General features: G+C 35.5%; 1 protein-coding gene across 7 annotated transcripts in view; it reads left to right on the plus strand.

Annotated features, from left to right (window-relative positions):
* The window catches only part of LOC132546010 (protein vav-like), a 55,235-nt gene that overhangs the window by 23,626 nt on the left and 8,128 nt on the right, over positions 1–23,481 (plus strand). For 4 of the 7 annotated variants that reach the window (XM_060209703.1, XM_060209700.1, XM_060209704.1 and 1 more), the window contains 13 exons: positions 5,354–5,452; positions 6,250–6,359; positions 7,548–7,637; positions 8,713–8,744; positions 9,858–9,908; positions 11,300–11,314; positions 12,480–12,506; positions 12,938–12,961; positions 15,065–15,189; positions 15,504–15,560; positions 17,474–17,607; positions 19,257–19,379; positions 21,465–21,555. In XM_060209703.1, the coding sequence (XP_060065686.1) occupies positions 5,354–5,452; positions 6,250–6,359; positions 7,548–7,637; positions 8,713–8,744; positions 9,858–9,908; positions 11,300–11,314; positions 12,480–12,506; positions 12,938–12,961; positions 15,065–15,189; positions 15,504–15,560; positions 17,474–17,607; positions 19,257–19,379; positions 21,465–21,555 (978 nt within the window). Of the gene's footprint in view, positions 1–5,353; positions 5,453–6,249; positions 6,360–7,547; positions 7,638–8,712; positions 8,745–9,857; positions 9,909–11,299; positions 11,315–12,479; positions 12,507–12,937; positions 12,962–15,064; positions 15,190–15,503; positions 15,561–15,731; positions 15,782–17,473; positions 17,608–19,256; positions 19,380–21,464; positions 21,556–21,997; positions 22,086–23,481 lie in introns of all 7 variants that reach the window. The other 3 variants (XM_060209705.1, XM_060209701.1, XM_060209702.1) reach the window with 3 other exon arrangements.

Consider the following 23,481-nt stretch of genomic DNA (forward strand, 5'->3'; position numbering starts at 1 on the left):
CCTGTGTCAGAGAGACTAGGGGAGTAGATAATGTGATCCTTCCTGTGTCAAAGAGACTGGGGGAGTAGATAATGTGATCCTTCCTGTGTCAGAGAGACTGGGGGAGTAGATAATGTGATCCTTCCTGTGTCAGAGAGACTGGGGGAGTAGATAATGTGATCCTTCCTGTGTCAGAGAGACTGGGGGAGTAGATAATGTGATCCTTCCTGTGTCAGAGAGACTGGGGGAGTAGATAATGTGATCCTTCCTGTGTCAGAGAGACTGGGGGAGTAGATAATGTGATCCTTCCTGTGTCAGAGAGACTAGGGGAGTAGATAATGTGATCCTTCCTGTGTCAGAGAGACTGGGGGAGTAGATAATGTGATCCTTCCTGTGTCAGAGAGACTTTGGGGAGTAGATAATGTGATCCTTCCTGTGTCAGAGACTGGGGGAGTAGATAATGTGATCCTTCCTGTGTCAGAGAGACTGGGGGAGTAGATAATGTGATCCTTCCTGTGTCAGAGAGACTGGGGGAGTAGATAATGTGATCCTTCCTTTGTCAGAGAGACTGGGGGAGTAGATAATGTGATCCTTCCTTTGGCAGAGAGACTGGGGGTGTAGATAATGTGATCCTTCCTTTATCAGAGAATGGGGGAGTAGATAATGTAATCCTTCTGGTGTTCATGGCTTAGTAAGTGGTGATGGAGAGTAGCTTGATGTAATATATTCTGTGTCAACTCTCCAGGGACATTGGAGAAATTTGATGATCAAAACATGTGGAGGAACCTATCATTGAGCCCTTGGTGTATAGGAACTTTTTTGTCTCCCCTATAGGAATGCTTTATTGAATGTGTCTCAGGCCAGCCTGCAGCAGATTTGAAAACCAATCCTAGCCCTCCTCATATCTTCATAGCAAATAATAAAATTCCATTGCAATGGGCCTCAGGCTTATTGTAGTATCTTTAACATACAAAGCATACACAGTCATGGTTAACTCTTAAATTAATTTTGTGAGACTTGATTCATAACGTAAATGTAATAAGGATCTATATTTTTCTAAATCCTTTCAAGTAAGTTTTAGTCAATCAAATTAAAGTGAAATAATTTGTGTTCAAAACGTTTTGTATCCTGTTTGCTGGTAATGTTTTGATGTTATTTTTTTGTTAGATCTTTGATATAAAACACTGTCAGCAACTAATATTGCCTCCAAATCACTTCAGATAAGCTTGCTGTGAAGCTTTGCAGACTGCTTTGATTTTAAGCATTTCACAAAATTATTCAAGAGGTTAGAGTCATTCATAATGTACTGTTGTTCAATCCTACAACAGGTTGGAGTTTCATAATGTACTGTTGTTTTATCCTATGTACTAAATGTACTACTGCTCAATATATATCACTGGTCATGTGGTCAATATTTATCACTGACTGGTCATGTCATCAATATAGATATCTGGATGGTCAACTGGTCAATATATGGTTATTGACAGACCATTCAATATTTATGACTGACTTGACAGACAGTCAAGATAAAGGTAAACTTCCTACTGCTAAGACGGTCAATATATATCACTGATTGGTCATGTGGTCTAGATTTATCATTGACTTGTCAAGTGATAAGTATTCAACATTGACTTGTTAAGTGGTCAGTATTCACCATTGACTGGTCAAGTGGTCAGTATTTATCATTGACTTGTCAAGTGGTCAGTATTTATCCTTGACTGGTCAAGTGGTAAATATTTATCATTGACTGGTCAAGTGGTCAATATTCATCACTGATATTTCAAGTGATCAGTATTCATCATTGACTGGTCAAGTGGTCAGTATTCAGTATTCATCATTGACTGGCCAAGTGATCAGTATTCACCATTGACTTGTTAAGTGGTCAGTATTCATCATTGACTTGTCAAGTGATCAGTATTCATCATTGACTGGTCAAGTGGTCAGTATTCATCATTGACTGGCCAAGTGATCAGTATTCACCATTGACTGGCCAAGTGATCAGTATTCATCACTGATTTTTCAAGTGGTCAGTATTTATCATTGACTTGTCAAGTGGTCAGTATTTATCCTTGACTGGTCAAGTGGTAAATATTTATCATTGACTGATCAAGTGGTCAATATTCATCACTGATTTTTCAAGTGATCAGTATTCATCATTGACTAGTCAAGTGGTCAGTATTCATCATTGACTGGCCAAGTGATCAGTATTCACCATTGACTTGTTAAGTGGTCAGTATTCATCATTGACTTGTCAAGTGATCAGTATTCATCATTGACTGGTCAAGTGGTCAGTATTCATCATTGACTGGCCAAGTGATCAGTATTCACCATTGACTTGTCAAGTGGTCAGTATTCATCATTGACTGGCCAAGTGATCAGTATTCACCATTGACTTGTTAAGTGGTCAGTATTCATCATTGACTTGTCAAGTGATCAGTATTCATCATTGACTGGTCAAGTGGTCAGTATTCATCATTGACTGGCCAAGTGATCAGTATTCACCATTGACTTGTTAAGTGGTCAATATTCATCACTGATTTTTCAAGTGATCAGTATTCATCATTGACTTGTCAAGTGGTCAGTATTCATCATTGACTGGTCAAGTGATCAGTATTCATCATTGACTGGTCAAGTGGTCAGTATTCATCATTGACTGGTCAAGTGGTCAGTATTCATCATTGACTTGTTAAGTGGTCAGTATTCATCACTGACTTGTCAAGTGGTCAGTATTCATCGCTGACTGGTCAAGTGGTCAGTATTCATCATTGACTTGTCAAGTGGTCAGTATTCATAAGTGAATGCCTGATGCTGATTGGTCATTATATTTATTACTGAAGATCATTCTAACTTCAAATAAAAAAATTATTTCAAATCCAAGGATTTGTCATTGATGGGTTCCTGCATATGTTTGTAGCTTTTTGTGTTGTAAATCTGTTTTAAAAAACTTTGATGTCAGTCATTGTTCTTCTGTCATATTATAGAAGTTCATTTAAGTGATGTTCTTAATGAATATTACAACCACAGGTAAGAAACAGTTACATACAGGTAATGTGTACATGGTTACATACAGGTAACATGTACATGGTTACATACAAGTAATGTGTACACAGTTACATACAGGTAACGTGTACATGGTTACATACAGGTAACAAACACAGTTACATACAGGTAACATGTACATGGTTACATACAAGTAATGTGTACACAGTTACATACAGGTAACATGTACATGGTTACATACAAGTAATGTGTACACAGTTACATACAGGTAATGTGTACATGGTTACATACAGGTAACATGTACAGTTACATACAGGTAATGTGTACACAGCTACATACAAGTAAATGTACAGTTACATAGAGGTAACATGCACATGGTTACATACAGGTACATGTACATAGTTACATACAAACAACATCTACATAGTTACATACAAACAACATAAACACAGTTATAAACAAGTAACATGTACACAGTTGCATACAGATATAAACATTCAAATAAAAATTGTTAGTTGATTTCCCTTTGAAAATTCTCCATTTCAGTGTATAGATGCTCCATCATTTTTTACATAATAGTATTGCCAGCATATCATATCAATGTCATGGTTGGGATACATTCCCTTACCATCCACATTTTGCTTTCTATTCACCCATATTTGCCACATGCAATGCATTATGTTTTTTTTGTTGACTATGATCACTTAAAAAATCTCTCCAACTCTTGTGTCAGGAACCTGTCTGTTTCTTAAACTTAATGTTGAATGGTCTTCATAAATTATTTTACTTTTTAAATATGAATAACTATGCATCATGTCTGTTACATATCTATTACAATGTCTACTTCTCTTTCTACTTACTTTCTACTTTCACTTTCTACTTTCACTTTGATTTTCAACTGCTACAGACATACATGTATGAAGCATTTTGATTAATGGTGTTATGTATTGACTTTATATTGTGCATTTTTGATATGAAATAGACAAATATATCCAGGAATACAGTTAATGTAAAATGGTGAATTCTATGTGTATGTGTTATTTGGCGATAACATCTACACTATTCCCTGGTGTATATAGTGAAACCTGACTTATCTAACATTTCCAGTGTAAGTTTGTATTCACTTACTCAACATTTGATCGTCAAATATTCCAAATCATTTTATTCTCTAACATTTAACTGTCAAGAGGAAATATCTATCTGCAATAACATCATATTACAAACATCAAAAGGAACATTTATTCAGATTAACAAAAGATAATTTTGAAGTCATATTTTAGATTTCAGCAAGTGTCTGCAGTTTTTACATTATAAATTTGAAAATTTTCACAAATTTCTTCTTACAAGATAAAGCTGGATTCAGAGACATATGAATTTGAATTTAGATAAAGAAATGAACTATCAAAGACAGGAAAAAAATTACTATATAGCCAGTTATTTTCAAGGGTCAGAAATTTAGCAATCTTGATATAAGAATTAGAAAATTAAAATTTATGTGACAAAATTTGACAATCTGAATATTAGAGTATGTATTATTTATGCAAGTCTTGTTTCTGATGTTTTCACAAGCACCAGTATGATTGAATGAGATTTGATAAAGAGTTATGTTTCTAAACACAAATATTCAATAAACCCAGCTGCACTTTAAATCACTGATGAAATTCGCACATCTTTTCTTTTTTTTTTTTTTTTAATAGATAAAATTTTTGCTCTGACATAGATTTCTCACAATATAGCAAAAGATTTCTCACAATATAGCAAAAATAAAATTCCCAATGAAAATAACTGGCTCTACAGTCCAGCTTTTATCAGTATAAGGCAAGTTTCATTTATGTGAAGTCATCTTACAAACTGGTCTCACCAGTATCATATATAGATGTAACTGGAGACGTGTACTGTAGCTATGATATATAGGTGTAATTGGAGATTTGTAGTACATAATGATATAAACTCTGGTGTGGTTATAACACTTAAATTGATGTTAATTAGAAGAAATCCCTACCATTCCCATTTATACTGTAAAGGATGTATAAGATTTAAGTGAAATTACTTCTGTTTTCAATCATTGTTTTTTGTAGTGAAATTTATTAGGCAATAAAGAAACGTCAGTTCTTGCTTAAAATTTTAGAGTGACATAAAACACTTAAGCTGTCAACAGATATTGATATTTTTGTTTTTTGTTTTTGTTTTATTAGAGGACTGATATATATGATTCAAGTAAAGAAAGCTTGATATTGAACAAAGATAGTAATGCAAATGTATGGTACTTCAAGAAAAATTATCATTACTTTTTGTATGTTTGATGTACACATGATGTAATGTTATTTTGATACAAATCAGTACTTCTGTTAAATATGCTGTGCTAACTTTGCAGGGAGAGACATATAATTACAAAGAAGCGATCATTCTAGCCACCTTCAAAGTAGATGACAGCCTGTTGACGAAAGAAACACAACTGAAGCGAGGCGACAAGGTATCAGTCTCATCGTAGATAAGAGTGGGCAGGCCTGTTTGTCCAGTCAAGCATTTTCTAGTTTCTGTGTCTAGTTAAGAATTTCCATAACACTTTTTGTACTTAGAATTGTACTACAAGTTGCCTATGTCCGGCAGAGTCAGCGAAATTGTTTATATTCAAATAGAGCTTTATGTATCTTATGTATCTCAGGCCTGTTAGTAGTTAAACATTTATCTGTCAGTCAGGTGACAACTGATGTAGGCTTGTTAGTAGATAAACATTTATTTGTCAGTCAGGTAGACAACTGATGTAGGCTTGTTAGAAGATAAACATTTATCTGTCAGTCAGGTGACAACTGATGTAGGCTTGTTAGTAGATAAACATTTATCTGGTTAGTCAGGTGACAACTGATGTAGGCTTGTTAGTAGATAAACATTTATCTGGTCAGTCAGGTGACAACTGATGTAGGCTTGTTAGTAGATAAACATTTATCTGGTCAGTCAGGTCAACAACTGATGTAGGCTTGTAAATAGATAAACATTTATCTGTCAGTCAGGTCGACAAATGATGAAGGCTTGTTAGTTGCTAAACATTGAAATTCCAGAGCAGTGTTATATTATAATTTTTTGTCTTATGGTAACTTCATATGTGGATGACATCAATAATGCTATGTAAATAAAAATTGATTACTTTCAGTGAAACAATGGGTAGTTACGTATTACAGAGTAGTAATATGTTATAACTGTTATATAACATTTGATAATAATTTAACCCATAATTGAATATAAGAATGATACTATGCTTTTAATTTGCAGTGGAATTGTCCATTCATCATGGTGAAGAAAGAAAACAAATCAGCATACACATTCTATGCCAAAACAGAAGATATGCGATTAAAATGGATAGACGCCATCAAATTAGCCTTGTGAGTAGATCACTGTCCAAATACTACTAGTCGGGGAGAAATAACCGTCATATACACATGATCCTGTGTCAGGGAGTAGATCACTGTCCAAATACTACTAGTCAGGGAGAAATAACAGTCATATACACATGATCCTGTGTCAGTGAGTAGATCACTGTCCAGCTTCTACTTGTTGAGAAATAACAGTCATATACACATGATCCTGTGTCAGTGAGTAGATCACTGTCCAGCTTCTACTTGTTGAGAAATAACAGTCATATACACATGATCCTGTGTCAGTGAGTAGATCACTGTCCAGCTTCTACTTGTTGAGAAATAACAGTCATATACACATGATCCTGTGTCAGTGAGTAGATCACTGTCCAGCTTCTACTTGTTGAGAAATAACCGTCATATACACATGATCCTGTGTCAGGGAGTAGATCACTGTCCAAATACTACTAGTCGGGGAGAAATAATGGTCATATACACATGATCCTGTGTCAGTGAGTAGATCACTGTCCAAATACTACTAGTCGGGGAGAAATAACGGTCATATACACATGATCCTGTGTCAGTGAGTAGATCACTGTCCAAATACTACTAGTCGGGGAGAAATAACGGTCATATACACATGATCCTGTGTCAGTGAGTAGATCACTGTCCAAATACTACTAGTCGAGGAGAAAATAACGGTTATATACACATGATCCTGTATCAGAGAGTAGATCACTGTCCAGCTTCTACCTGTCGAGAGGATGGCGGGAATTATGGTCATATACACACAGTCCTGTGTCATTATTAGTTCACTGTCCAGGTCCTAATTTTACAAGAAGCCCTTGTATTAGTGTTAAGAATTATATCACCGGTGTCTGGGAACCAAAACAGGCCAAATCTGTGTTGTTCCTTGTCAGACAATAATAGGCATTATCTTTCATTCTGATTATATTCTTCCCTCATTGTAAATGGTACTTACTGGATGGTCTGCAAGTGAATAGAGACACAATATCAAAATGTCTAAACCAAAATGGCTGACATGGCTTCTGTTTGGCTGATATTCATGGTATAATTTCTCACCTGTGAAACGCTTCCTTTGTTTTTATATCTTGTGTGATCAATACTTCATCAGCTTATGTTTTTTTAACAGATATTTTAACTATATTACAATAATTTTTTCTGCTTGTTAAATTTGTTATTTTTACCTTGCAGAGAAAACACACAGCCTCCAGATCACCCAAACTTTGTGATGCATACGTTTGACAAGCCAACAGAGTGTTATGTGTGTTCAAAACTTTTACGGTATGAAAATGGATCCGCCTGTTGTGAATTATTCCAGGATGAATGAAGACTGTGTTATTTTAAACAGATTAACCATTCACAACTCTATAAATCTCTGTAAAACATATGAAGAGTTTCGAGGTCAACAATCCACATATTCAACCTGCTCTGTTAGTTTTACTGTTAAATGTCTTGGATACTGAAAAGGTTTACATTTTAGGGGTAATCTTATTTTAGTGCTCAAAATAATCCACCAAGATATATTTAAGGAAAATGCATTTTTCATATTTTAGGATGATTTTATGGCAGTTATTGTGCATATTCATTTTTGTGTTAATTTGTTAAAACTTGATATCATGCTGAACTTTGACCACCTCAAAATAAGTACATCACTGTGTTTATTTTAGGTAGACTGCAAATGAAAAGAGTTTGTTAATCCAGTGACACAGCGCTTCATCTTAAATAATGCATACTATTAGATGGGGGCCTATTATCAAAAATTATGTGTGTTCTATGATAGTGAGCACCTGTCTCTCCTGAATTTCTGTAATTGTGTATTGGACCATAAAACAAAAATTACAATATCTGGATGGCCATTGTTTTACCTGCTCACTGGGGTTATTATTGGAATTAAGGTGAAAGACTTTGAAGTTAGATTGAAATGGATACATAAAGAGTAAAGATGACCTTAATAACTTCCTACTGGGTGGATCAGCTTTAATTGAGAGTGTTGACTAGATATGCTACCATCAGAAATAATACTGTACACTGTACTTGGATTGGACAGCTTTTGCTGATCGATGTGTGACAGAACTGTTATTAATAAAACATGTGTATGGTCAGCATTTGAACTTTATAAAGATAGGTTAATCTGTACCTGTTAGGTAATGAAGATGTATCTGGTTAGTAGGTATAGTGTCTATGGAATAGTCACTTAGGTATTTAGTGTCAAACACCCTTGCTAAACTGTCCACCCCAGGGTATTGATATCTTCAGCAAGGTGGATCACAAAAAATACTCAAATAATTTCTAGAGGTTTGTAAAAACCAAATATATTACAGGTAATTTTAATTACCAATGATGTTTGTTATTTCAGAGGTGTGTTTTTCCAGGGATATTGGTGCCAAGGTAAGAATATGTGTGTGTCTGAATATACACTCCAGAGTATTACAGGAACAAATTGCAAATTTTAGCGGTATTATGCTTCACTGATGGAGGAAAATGACATGTTAAATAACTTACAATTTACTTTGGGAAGAATGTCTTAGATTTGAAGATAAATGATGAAATGATCAGCAAATTTACCGACATTGTTATTTTATGAATATGTTAAAAGTCTGTCTGGACTTGATCAAAAGTGGCCATCAACATTGATATCTGTATGGACTTGATCAAAAGTGGCCATCAACATTGATATCTGTATGGACATGATCAAAAGTGGCCATCAGCATTGATATCTGTATGGACTTGTTCAAAAGTGGCCATCAACATTGATATCTGTATGGACATGATCAAAAGTGGCCATCACCATTGATATCTGTATGGACATGATCAAAAGTGGCCATCACCATTGATATTGGTGCATAAGTTTAGCAACTATTTCATTGATTTGTTGATCAATACTGCTAGGTAAGCAAAGTGATTTTGAGATTTATGATAGTTTAAGGTCAAAGTAATTCAGGTGTGGCTGTTCAGGTAAAATGCTTATATCAATCATGGTATACATATGATTTGTTACTATATAGGTGAAATAAGTGTGTGCTTATATTATTATATTATTATATTAAGGTATACATATGATTTGCCTTGACTTATGGACTAGATGAACAAGTGAAATAAGTGTGTACAAAATCTGGACATTTGATATGTCCAGAACAATAGATTGACATTTGATATGTCCTGAACAATAGATTGACATTTGATATGTCCAGAACAATAGATTGACATTTGATATGTCCTGAACAATAGATTGACATTTGATATGTCCTGAACAATAGATTGACATTTGATATGTCCAGAACAATAGATTGACATTTTATATGTCCTTAACACTAGATTGACATTTGATATGTCCTGAACAACATGTTTTGGTAGACTTTCTTGTGGTCTCTATAGAATAGAATGTAAATATTTCAAATCCAGTCAAATGAAAAATCTTTTCTTTACATCAGTATATGGTAAACCAATATAACATCAGCTCTACTGAGTTATTACAATATCTGATACCTGTTTTAATTACAGAAAAGAAACATGGTGTTCACAAAGAATGTATAGGAAAGGAAAGAGAAAGAGGTAAGGTATCTCTCTCCATTTGATTTGTCCTTCTTTAGTGTTTTTGTCATGTCTGCATAATAACCAGTTATAGCTGTGTAATCTTCATTAAGTTTACAGTTCTAATATTTTTTTTCTTTATTTTGCACACTGAGTGAAACAAATATTGACTTTTGCACCGTTGTGTATTGCGTTCTTGTGTATCTGACAAAATTCTAGTTAAAATGGGATACAAACAATACTGTTCAGTTAATCAGTTTCTATTGTGAATGATGTAGAGGAAATGTATTAATATAAGCTGAGGTTTCATTTAGAAAACCTTAATATGTCTGTGAAATAGATATTTATAACTAAAATATGGAACAAAACCATATTGAAATAGGGAACATTCTATCAGGTATTTTATCATGCTCTTTTGAGCATCATCAAGTCTGCCTGCATTCAAATTGACAAATATTGACTATCAACAGAGGTCAGAAAAAGTGTTTCAGAATATTCAAAGACCCTGACTTGAAAACTTGACTGTTCATTAAATTTGCATCTTGGACTATTGAACACATTACGTGTACTCTTAGGCAGTGCCTATGTAACGTTATAGTCATTTTACTACAAGTTACATAATCATATAGTCAGAGAGAAGTTTATGTCAGAAAATATTATTGTACAGCGAGTTATTATCATACAGCAAGTTACATAATCAGTCAGAGAGATGTTTACATAGACATTCATTATGGTAGAGGGAGTTACATATCGTAATCAGAGTCAGAGAGATGTTTACATAGACATTCATCATGGTAGAATGAGTTACATATCATAATCAGAGTCATAGAGATGTTTACATAGACACTTCTCATGATACAATGAGTAACATAATCAGAGTCAGAGAGATGTTTATAAAGACATTTACTATGGTAGCATGAGTTACATAATCAGAGTCAGAGAGATGTTTACATAGACATTCATTATGGTAGAGGGAGTAACATATCATAGTCAGAGTCAGATAGATGTTTAAATAGACATTCATTATGGTAGAGGGAGTTACCTATCGTAATCAGAGTCAGAAAGATGTTTAAATAGACACTTCTTATGATACAATGAGTTACTTAATCAGAGTCAGAGAGATGTTTACATACACATTCATTATGGCAAAGGGAGTTACATATCATAGTCAGAGTCAGAAAGATGTTTGAATAGACACTTCTTATGAAACAATGAGTTACATAATCAAAGTCAGAGAGATGTTTACATAGACATTTATTATGGTAAAGGGAGTTACATATCATAATCAGAGTCAGAGAGATGTTTACATAGACATTTATTATGGAAGAGGGAGTAACATAATCAGAGTAATGTTGGTATATTATGGTGATGTCACTAATCTGACTGAGAGATTTGTTGATTTTCTGTCACAGGAGCCGGTGCTTCAGGTAGATTTTTTCTATATCATTTATCCTGCTGCCTACCTGCTGACAGTCTTTATTTAACAGTGATTTTCTGGAATGAATTTTCTCTTTATCTTGACTCAGATTTTATAATTAAGTAACAAAGAATATATATCTGTGATATGAGTTACAGAAAATTCAGATATCTGAAAATATAGATGATGAAGAATTAATCAGAAATTTTCTGTAGCCAACCTTTCAGTTTTAAACATGATCTGTTCTTCAAAGTCACTGATTAAATGATTACTGGTTTGATGACTGGCAAAACTGTGTATCATATGAATGCTTGAGTGTCTGGCTGTGGAGGAATGTCAGTTCTCCTTATGTAAATGCTCTAGGGGATGTTTGTTGGTGTTTACATTACCAATTCTTTCTATGTAACTAATCAAGGGGATGGGGTGGGGTTGGGGGTCGATAATACCCTACCAAATTTGGTCAGTGTGCCACTTCCCTCCATTTAAATACCCTAGAGGATGGTGGTTAGTGTAACTAACTGTATAAGATATATCTACCGTCTTTCCCAGGGTCCATCTACTACACTAGTGCTACTTGTCACGAGAACTTTATACTTTGGGTATGGGTTTATCTTGTTGAGGCAGTGGCCCGTGTAACTGACCTACATTTTACCCTTTGACCTACATCCAATAAATTTGGGCTTTATCTCCTATACTACTAGTCACTGGAACTCATGATTTGGGTAAAGGTACACATCTTAAAGGAAACTTTCTCAAGCTCGTCTTAACTATTATTTAACTTTTACCCAAAATTTCTTATTGCATTTTGCTTTCAGCAGTTGCTTTGTGTTCTTGCTATTTTCTAAGCTTAATTACATGATTTTGGTTCTTTTGAACAAGACAGCTTCTAGTGAATAGCTAAACATATTGTATATTAGAACAAGCATGGATGATCACTTCCCGTGTAGCTTAGGTATGGTGCTACAACTGGACTCTGTGAATGTCAATGGATATTTGATGGTATTTAATTATGTTTATGGGAAAGTTTATAAACTGATTCAATATTATGTAAAAGAAAATAAGAAACAGAATATGTAGTTCTTACGATTTATTAAGATTTGTGTATTAAGAGAAACCTCCAGTAGATCGACATCATGGTATTACTTGGCATTAAACAATGTGTTTCTATGTTACAGTACCACCGATCCCTCCGCGAGTTGTTGGTAAGTTATTTTTCAGTAATCCTAACTTGAACGGTGTGTCCTGTTTACACTTTGACAAAGCTGTGGGTATGGCTTGTAGATAATATGTTAATATACAGCCACTTCTGGAATCAGCAGTACTGTTATTGATACTTACGAATTATAGTTTCAATATCAACATGACAGAAGTTATAAACAGCTCACCTATAAAAATACTTTTTATACTGATAACAAATTTCTTTATCTAAATGCCATACTAAACTAAAATAGGTACACGTTTGCATTACTCAGATCGAGTGCTTTCAAGGTTTGTTTTGCATGTAATTAACAGTTTGACCTGAGGTTATTAACTGTGACTGATCTCCACTTAACAAGTGATTATCAGTCACTTTTTTGTCACGAGTACTGGGTATATCAATGCATTGTGCAAAGGATCTGTTTCATTTTTACAGAACTGAAAGAGTCACGGAGACTCAGTAAGTTTCTTCAGCATGCTAGCTTGGTTTGACACTGCTGCTAGCCCCAACCTTATCCACCATTTTTGCACTTGATCATACTGTGTCAATGATTTCTCAGACTCTTATGTTAGCTTTTACAGAATGCTGCTGTGTCAGGGCAACCATTCCTTATCCCCAGAGTAGGAAGTTTCATTTGAATACTATGTTACTATGTTATATTTTCAGTTTTTCATTGTTTTGTGATGTTGCTATGACATCTTACAGTTACACAAGTGAGACAAACACGGTTGAAGTGATGTCATCTGTGTGATTGCTGAATGTAGCTGATTTCCTTTTACAATTTAAAACCTTCATCTGTAGCAGACTCTATTATCAACTTTCAGTGAAATTGGCTGTGTCCCACCCTCTCCATTTTCTTTTTCTCACTGGTATGTCCTTTCACTGTTTCTGTATTCCAACAGTGTCTTCCTGTCCTGTTTTTGTATTCCACCAGACTCCCCCTGGCCTATATTGGTATCTGCCCCTGTCCTGTATCAGTATCTGCCCCTGTCCTGTCCCTGTCCTGTATCAGTATCTGCCCCTGTCCTGTATTAGTGTCTGCCCCTGTCCTGTATCAGTATCTTCACCTGTCCTGTATCAGTATCTGCCCCTGGCCTGTATCAGTATCTGCCCCTGTCCTGTATCAGTATCTGCCCCTGTCCTGTATCAGTATCTTCACCTGTCCTGTATCAGTATCTGCCCCTGTCCTGGATCAGTATCTTCACCTGTCCTGTATCAGTATCTGTCCCTGTCCTGTATCAGCATCTTCACCTGTCCTGTATCGGTATCTCACTAGTGTCTCCTTGTCCTGCTTCTGTATTCCATCAGTCTGTCCTAGGCCTCAGTCCATCCCAGGCCTATATCAGTATCTGCCCCTGATCTGTATCGGTATCTCACCAGTGCCTTCCCTGTCCTGTTTCTCAATCTTAAAAGTGTCCCACTTACACTGTCCTGTATCTGTTCCCAGCTGCTGTATCCCTGTCCCTTACCAAACAATTTGGATCTGCAATGATTTTTCTTTTGACTGATGTCAGGCCATTTTTCAGTTATAATGTGTTGAAACAGAATTTTATAATAAGAGCTTTTGATAAATACACTAATTAAAGATATAAATGTAGCATGGCCTTACTTATCATGGTTGTACTAAAGCCTTATCGCTGAATTTTATTTTAATCTAAGTCATTGAAGTTGTGTAGGGCATGTCTTTTATACTATAATACCCAGAATTAACATTGATATAAAATTATATACATACATGGTAGATGTGGAAGTACCACATTTATTTATTAAAATACCACCATATCTCTAAGGGTTTTCAGAGAGTTTCCATATTTGGTACGGAAAGATATTGTCATATAAGCTTTGATGGTTGTATGTTGTACAGTATTTATACATCAGTGAAGGCTGCTGTGTTACCTGTGTGCATCTTGACTTTCAGGCTCAATTATCTTTACATATTTGGTGTGGGGTGTGTTACGGTCAATATGACCTGTATAACCTGAAATGTATGAATATTTTAATCTCAAATTTGGGTTGTGTTGGCATCATAATGTTTCAGACATCAGTGGCAGGTGTTGGTAAACTGGTTTTAATGCACACATTGGATCTGAAACAAGATTACTTTTCTTTGGGAGGAATTCCATTTTCAAATAAATTCTTACACTGATAAAAATGTCATTGATACATCAAATTTGTGTAAAAATTTAAAGCTGAATCTTAAATGTGATGTTTTTATGGTGTCACACGTGACTGATTATGCAGAAATTTTTAACAGACAGCATCACAGTTCTAATAGGTATATGTAGCTATTTTATTGAAGAAAAGATTATCACAACCTTTCATTCTACTTAAACTTTTCTTTCATCTGCTGTTAAATCTGTAGCTTTGAATGCATAAAACCAGCATGGATCTCGTTGGTAATGTTTTAATTTTCCAAATAATAGTGATAAAGTATGTCCAGAGGTGGAACATTTTGAGATTGTCTTCAATTCTGAGGTCGGTATGATGAAGTTGTATATTTTTGTTACACTGTAGGATTTACACTGACAGTTACACTAATAATACACTTGTTTTTGTATACAGGTCGGGTAAAGGCACTCTGTGATTACATAGGACAGCCATCTCCTGGAGCAGGAAGACCTGTTCTATCATTTCGGAAAAACACGCTTATAGATATTATCAACAGTACAGACCCACAATGGTGGAAGGTAGGTTCATGTTTAGCACTTTCTTCAGAGAATGTGTTTTTAGGTTTTTTTCTCCAATTTCATTCGTTTCAATGTATAGTATTTAAAATTCATGCTTTTTGTTGTTGATGAGTATAGTAGAAAATACAATATTCTAATACCGTAGGTCACCATTTTTATTATCTATTATTTTTTCGCAGTAAATATCATGTGATCACCTGAAAAATATTAATTGATCTGGCACCTCAAAAAAATGGAGAACAAAGTCTTTTTAATTGGGCTCTGTTCATGAAAATGAGACAATTGTACTCTTTAACTTTACTTACCTCACACAGGGCAAGACAGAGAATATGGAGGGCTGGTTCCCCCAACACTTAGTGAAAGAAGAAAAGGTAAGAATCCTCTTAATACCTAGGTGTTATATAAAACGTAATGAATAGTTTAATATCTGGACTTCCTGTTTTTTTATACATAGTATTAATTAGTACTGATTTTCTTTGAGGTATTTTCTGCAAATATGAAGTATACAAAGATTATGACTATAGTTACCTGCACTGTTACAGCTAAATGGGCTTGTTTGGCTGAATCTGGAATTCTATAACCTCTTTCACTGGTAGGTGGAATCGTGTGGTAGCAGTGTGGCATGGTGTTCTGCTGCTGCAATGTCACCCTTACGTCTGACTACTGAAAACCCTAAAACTACGTTATTGTCAACATTTAGGCAATCTTTGTTGTAACTGGTTTGTGATTGGACATAAAATTTGCAGTGCCATTTTCACTTTTAAAGTTTAGTTTATCCTTCCATATATTAAAAAAAATTACTTTTGCTAGTTTTTGAAGATCAGTATTTGGGACAAGTTTTAAAGCACACTCTTCATGACAATCGTTACTGTTGATATATAGATAGTGTCATAGCTTAAGAAGGTAATATCATATTAAATACCTTTGGCATTCTTCTTCATTTACATAGAGAACAAAAAAGTCAAATACTTTAAAAAATATGAAAGTTTTGATCAGGATTCTGCCTGACTCTTGAAAACCTGCAATTTGACTTGTTAAATTAGCAAAGGACCGTAAAATTGATATAGTTTTACATCATATCATATGTGATTCGAGTCCCTGGACTGATATATTCATAAAATCTGAGGGTCCCAGGGAAAACCCTGTTTATACTGTATAGTTTTAAATTTTGCCGGACTTTTATTTCATGGTTGTCTGTTCTGAGCTTATTTTTGGAGGTCGCATATGTCTATGTAAGGTAACATTTTTTTAGAATTTATTGTATATGTGTGCTGGGGATATGATTTCACGATGTGAATAAATTAAATCTGATGCAAGTATATTACCAGTACTATCAGTATGGATATTAGTGTCATCATGTTATAACACAGCATGGTGTTTGACCAGACCTCCCTGGATAAATAAGAGCATGTATGTATATATAACTGATGCATGCATGTCTTAATTTACACACTGTTTGATTATGCTGCTTCTGTTAAAATTTACAAATCCAAGTGTTGCATTGAAATGCACACATCTTTTTGTACAGATTTTGTTGTCACAAAACAGTATTTCAAGCTGGTATGATGGTGAATTAGCTATGCCCAATTGAAGGTGTTATTTTTCAGATTTAACTGGATGGAGAGACCCAACTTAGTGGTGTCCCTTTCAGAATATGTAGATCTTCCATGGTTTACCTTATAGATAATTTAAAAGATCAATAATATTGATTGATTTTCTGTATAAAGGATACTCCATGATTTCTCCACCAGAATAGTGGTTTCCTGAATGTGAAGAAAGTATTCTGTGATTTTTCCTATAAAAGATGTATATATTGAGGGTAGTCCATGTTTCCCCATATAAAATGCATGTTAAGGATATTTCAGGATTCATCATATGAAACATATGTGGATTATATTCAAATGTTTCTCATTGAATATGCTAATATAGAGGATATTCAAATGTTCCTCATTAAATATGCTAATATAGAGGATATTCAAATGTTCCTCATTGAATATGCTAATATGGAGGATATTCAAATGTTCCTCATTGAATATGCAAATATAGAGGATATTCAAATGTTCCTCATTGAATATGCTAATACAGTTGTCAAGCGTAAAAGTGGGAATAACTTAAAACAAACAAAATTCTAAAATGTGATTTTTTTAATCCTCACAGAGAAAGAGGTCTGTCGATCTAAAATGTGGGTGTACAATGATTAAAGGTATTCTGTAGAAAGGTATTTCATATTAAGTCTGGCAGAACAATTATAAAAGTGATGTGTTGTGTATCTTGTCTGTAACAGCTCATGCGGAAGGATTCCTATGTGGACGTACAGATAAACGAGAATGGACGAGTAACATCACCTCCACGGCCCCACACCCACGGGGGTGAGGGATATGTCAACATAGAGGACAGGGGTCTCACAACATACAAGTGGTAGGTAGAGTGGAGATATGCCCCAGGGGCACTCTCAGGGGTAGTTTAATCAGCATAGAAGACAGGGTTAGGTGAAATGGAGACATGCCCTGGAGTGACTACCAGGGGTAGGTGGAGTGGGGACATGTCCTGGAGTGACTATCAGGGGTATGTAGAGTGGGGACATGCCCTGGAGTGACTACCAGGGGTAGGTAGAGTGGAAACATGTCCTGGAGTGACTACCAGGGTTAGGTAGAGTGGAAAGATGTCCTGGAGTGACTACCAGGGTTAGGTAGAGTGGGGACATGTCCTGGAGTGACTACCAGGGGTAGGTAGAGTGGAAACATGTCCTGGAGTGACTTCCAGGGGTAGGTAGACTGGAGACATGCCCTGGAGTGACTACCAGGGTTAGATAGAGTGGGGACATGTCCTGGAGTGACTACCAGGGATAGGTGGAGTGTAGACATGCCCTGAAGTGACAGGGTAAGGATTTAATTGGTCTGCATTTGATTACGAAAATAAGAAAAATAGTTAGCTATGATGTTATCGCGGACAATTCTGTAATGTAGAAAGTTTGTCAAATGATGTGCTGTATATTTAAATGATAAATGTTCTGTTTTATTCTGTAACCGGTGCTGCCATTTTCGGAATATACCTGCAACATCTATTTTCGCTATATTTGACCGTGACGGATAACAGCTTTATGTAACATGTGCAGTAATTTGACTGAATTATTCTCTGAAATTCACTTAAATATTATGTTCAGAAATATGAATAGTTGTTGAAATAAGCAATTTTACTGGTTGAAATGAACATTTTGATGTATGAAAATTCATATAATCGCTGTTATATCTGATGAAGTTGGGAACTATATTTCCGTGCGGAGCAATTACTTTGGTGTCCATCATTGGGCAAAATTCAGTATGACATCAACATTGGGTAAACATAGATTTCACAACAAAACTTTAAGTTTCAATTGTCCAATTTTAAATCAATGTTGTGGGATAAATAGAATAATATCTGGTCAGTGTTGTAAAATATAAGCTGTATTTTGGCTTGGAAAAGAAAAACAAATGTGGCTCCCCAGAGTCTCACCACTTTTGTCTTTCTAAAATACAGCTGATTTTTTAAGACACTGACCATGTGTTCTCAATAGAGATGTATTTCACCTGCTGTCTATGACAGAATTAAGCTGAACAATCTAACATTTCAGCTATCGGTTTTGTGTGCTTTATAGTTACCTCCCTTTTGTGTTGTTTGTAATTATCTCCCTTTTTGTGTGGTTTGTGCAGTACATAACCTCCCTTGTGTGTCTGTGTGCTATGGTGTGTGTCAGACCATTGGAATGCTGATTTTTTTTAATCTCTGTGCTGTTTTTCATTAGATGAAAAAAAGTCTCCTTGTGTGATCATGTCTGGTAAATACAGCTTGGTCAGTATTTGTTAAGTAAACTTATCATTATCATACCTTGTTTGGATTTTGCTTCATTCTTCTCCAGTTTCCTTGATGTTAATCCGCTTTGTATTAAAGGATTTTTCATAGGGTATTTAGAATAAAATAGGGAAAAAACCATATCATACATGGTACAAAACCTGGCCAGTGCAAATAAAATTGAAGTACATGTTTCATACACTGATGTGTGGTACATTTAGTAAGTGTCTACTATACAGGTTTGTGGGTAACATGCAGAGGGATACTGCAATAGAACGACTGAAAGGGCTACAAAACGGGACCTTCCTTATACGAGTCAGCGAGAACCCAGGGCGAAAGGGTGAGCTCTCCCTTAGTATCAAGTAAGTACCAACACAAAAATGGTTCCTCAAATTACTTCAGATATTGTTACTACATGAAAAGACACAGATTAACAGGACCAAAGCTTTAATTTTTCATTTTGTTGGATGAATGTGGAATCTTTGCCTCTATCATAAAGATTAAAGCTTTGAAATGATAAATTTTGTGAATAATTTGTTAAAAATTATCTTATAATATTTTAAAGTGAACAAATCGCAAAGCAAAAGATTTATTTCATGGACGGAAAATTGTAATTTGAAAGAACAGAAAAAAAATTGACTCTGAAAATGAATATTACCTAAAACAAATATTGAATTTGGAAGTGCTTAGCTGGACATTTTCTCTTATCTAACTCTAAATCATCATGATGCATCAATTTTCCCCTACTATGCATGGAACATCTAACCACAAGTCATTTTGACATTTCTATAATGTGACTTTTCTGCGACAAACAAAGACATTTTGAAGCTTCTTTGACGTACCTAAGACACTGCGACACCTCTGTTACTTACACAAGACACTGCGACACCTCTGTTACTTACACAAGACACTGTGACACCTCTGTTACTTACACAAGACACTGCGACACCTCTGTTACTTACACAAGATACTGGGACACCTCTGTTACTTACACAAGACACTGGGACACCTCTATGACTTACACAAGACACTGGGACACCTCTGTGACGTACACAAGACACTGGGACACCTCTGTGACTTACACAAGACAATATGACACCTCTTGTACTTACACAAGACACTGACACCGTTGTTACTTACACAAGACAATGTGACACCTCCGTTACTTACACAAGACAACGTGACACCTCTGTTACTTACACAAGACACTGACACCTCTGTTACTTACAGACAATGTGACCCCTCTGTTACTTACACAAGACACTGACACCTCTGTTACTTACAGACAATGTGACCCCTCTGTTACATACACAAGACAATGTGACACCTCTGTTACTTACACAAGACACTGTGACACTCTGTTACTTACACAAGACACTGCGACACCTCTGTTACTCACACAAGACACTGACACCTATGTTACTTACACAAGACAATGTGACACCTCTGTTACTTACACAAGACACTGTGACACCTCTGTGACTTACACAAGACACTTTGACACCTCTGTGACTTACACAAGACACTGTGACATCTCTGTTACTTACACAAGACAAGATGACACCTCTGTTACTTGCACAAGAAAATATGACACCTCTGTTACTTACACAAGACAATGTGACACCTCTGTTTCTTACACAAGACAATGTGACACCTCTGTTTCTTACACAAGACAATGTGACACCTCTGTTACTTACACAAGACAATGTGACACCTCTGTTACATACACAAGACAACATGACACCTCTGTTACTTACACAAGACATTGATTGACACCTCTGTTACTTACACAAGACACTGACACCTCTGTTACTTACACAAGACAATGTGACACCTCTGTTACTTACACAAGACAATATGACACCTCTGTTACTTACACAAGACAATGTGACACCTCTGTTACATACACAAGACAACATGACACCTCTGTTACTTACACAAGACATTGGTTGACACCTCTGTTACTTACACAAGACACTGACACCTCTGTTACTTACACAAGACAATGTGACACCTCTGTTACTTACACGAGACATAAATATCTTTTAAGCTATGTTTATTTCTTTACCCAAAACATATTACAAAACCTTGTATTTTGTGCATCACATGTAACATGTATATGGAATGGTAAAAACCCCTCATCCACCAAGAATTATGCCTTCTTTTGACAATGGCCGATATAGAAGGTCAACACTTGCAACTACTTATTGACTGATGGTGGGTTTAATCTTTCTGCTATGTTTACTGTCTGGTTTGAAGGTTTTAAACATTCTGAACACATACATGATGTAAGAACTTGGAAACTTCCTCACACAAATCTCTTCTGACGTATCTAAAAATGTTCTGACATATCTACTTCATCTTATATTGCTGTAATTGCATTAATAAAGAGTCCCCTCGTTGCATGTCTGCTTGCTCCTATGGATATCTCCTTCTGTTCTTTCTAGATATGATAACCAAGTACGCCATATCCGAGTGGAACGCAATGCAGAAAATTACTTTTTCTTGGCGGATACCAACTTCTTTAAATCCTTGCCTGTGAGTATCTATTTGTGCATCAGGGTGACATGTTACTAATCCCGTTATATTGTCACTTGGAAAAGTCGGGCATCTCAAGGTACAAAATTTTCCCTTTAAGATTTCATCAGGACAAAATACTACTAACCCAGATTCACATTGTCACTGGAAAGCTTCTCAGGTACAAGATGTCCAGTTGAGAATTTAATCTGATGGATTTAACTTTCTTTTATCCCAAAAATCGCTTTGATACGGCTACATGAAAAGTTAAACAGACATACAAAGCCACTTGAAGGTTTTGTGTTATCTTTGGAAAGAAATATAATGATTAAGAAAAATGGATGTAGATTTGATTTGGTTAATTGGTTGATTACCTTGAGGTGTGTGACTTTGTCTAATGGCAATGTGGTTTTCATCCGACAGTCTACCAATTGACCATTGTCTAAGGTATGTTTATTTTTAGAATATCTGATGGGGTCAAGAATATCAAAATCCACAAAGAGGACAGCTACTATTGTCTTAACGTCGATAAATATTTTCATTCTTTAAATGTAAGTATGGTGAAATATGCTTTGTACTTTTATCAAAGTTCTGTGTATCTGAGTTGAGTAAACTGAATACAATATTTGCTATATAATTTCAAAACTTTTCAACCTAGAACCAAGACATTCCAGTGTTAGTGGTGGTGTACATGTAGTTATTGGCACAGGTTGATAGGGTAAAGGCCTGTAGTACACAAGTCATTAGGGTATAGATCAATAGGATAAACATGCCTATAGGGCAAAGGTCAATATCATAAAGGCATTGAGGGCAAAGTTTAATGGGGAAATAGGCCTCAAGGACATCAGTGAATAAGGTAAAGGTCAGTAGGGCAAAGGTCAATATTGTAAAGGCATTGAGGGCAAAGTTTAATAGGGCAAAAGGCCCGTAGAACATCAGTGAATATGGTAAAGGTCAGTAGGGCAAAGGTCAATATTATAAAGGCATTGAGGGCAAAGTTTAATAGGGCAAAAGGCTAGTAGGACATCAGTGAATTAGGTAAAGGTCAGTAGGGCAAAGGTCAATAGGGTAAATGTTCATAGGACAAAATTCTCAAGGAAAGACAGAAAATACAAAGTTTAAAAGGGTAAGGCCTGTATTACACGGGTCAATATAGTAAAGGCTTAGAGGATAGAGTAAAGGTTCATAGGACAAAATTCTCCAGGAAAGACCCAAAGGACAAAGTTTAAAAGGGTAAGGCCTGTATTACATGGGTCAATATAGTAAAGGCTTAGAGGATAGAGTAAAGGTTCATAGGACAAAATTCTCCAGGAAAGACCCAAAGGACAAAGTTTAAAAGGTTGAAGGCCTGTAGGACACGGGTCAATATTGTAAAGGCTTAGAGGATAAAGTTCATCAGAAATAATAGCAAAATTAGGGGTCCAGAAATGGGAGTGTCCCTTCTAACTTTGGTAAAATCATTAACAACTTCTGATTGATCAAAGGCTATCTTATTTGGCCAGTAAAGGTTTCACAAAGGCTTATATACAAATATGTAGAACCTTCCAATGACTTATTAAAGGAATATATTTGGCTGGGAATTTTCTTAGCACAATTTGGAATAAATTATAAAGACCTTTCACAGTGATGTCACACTGTTCAAAGACATAGATTAGGCCAAGCCCCCGGGATGTCTGAGAAAAACATGAGCAAGAGCTTCATTTTGATTTAAGATTCTTCATAATAATAGCATCAATAAATAAGAAATTCTAAGTTGATCCCATTTGCTATGCGGTGTTTATAGGCCTACAGTAAACTGTTATCGGTATATCTCCAGTAACTATATCTCCAGTGCTTTATATTATTGACTTGTGCAAGTCTTAAATATGTTGTATCTGTGTTTGTAAACAATGATCTAAAAGGCAAGTAAGCTTCTGCTGTCCTGGGTCATCCATCCAGCTATAACTA

This window comes from Ylistrum balloti, unplaced genomic scaffold, assembly GCF_031769215.1.
Source record: "Ylistrum balloti isolate Yb309-2 unplaced genomic scaffold, AGI_CSIRO_Ybal_v1 Utg369874, whole genome shotgun sequence".
Taxonomy (NCBI): Eukaryota; Metazoa; Mollusca; class Bivalvia; order Pectinida; family Pectinidae; genus Ylistrum; species Ylistrum balloti.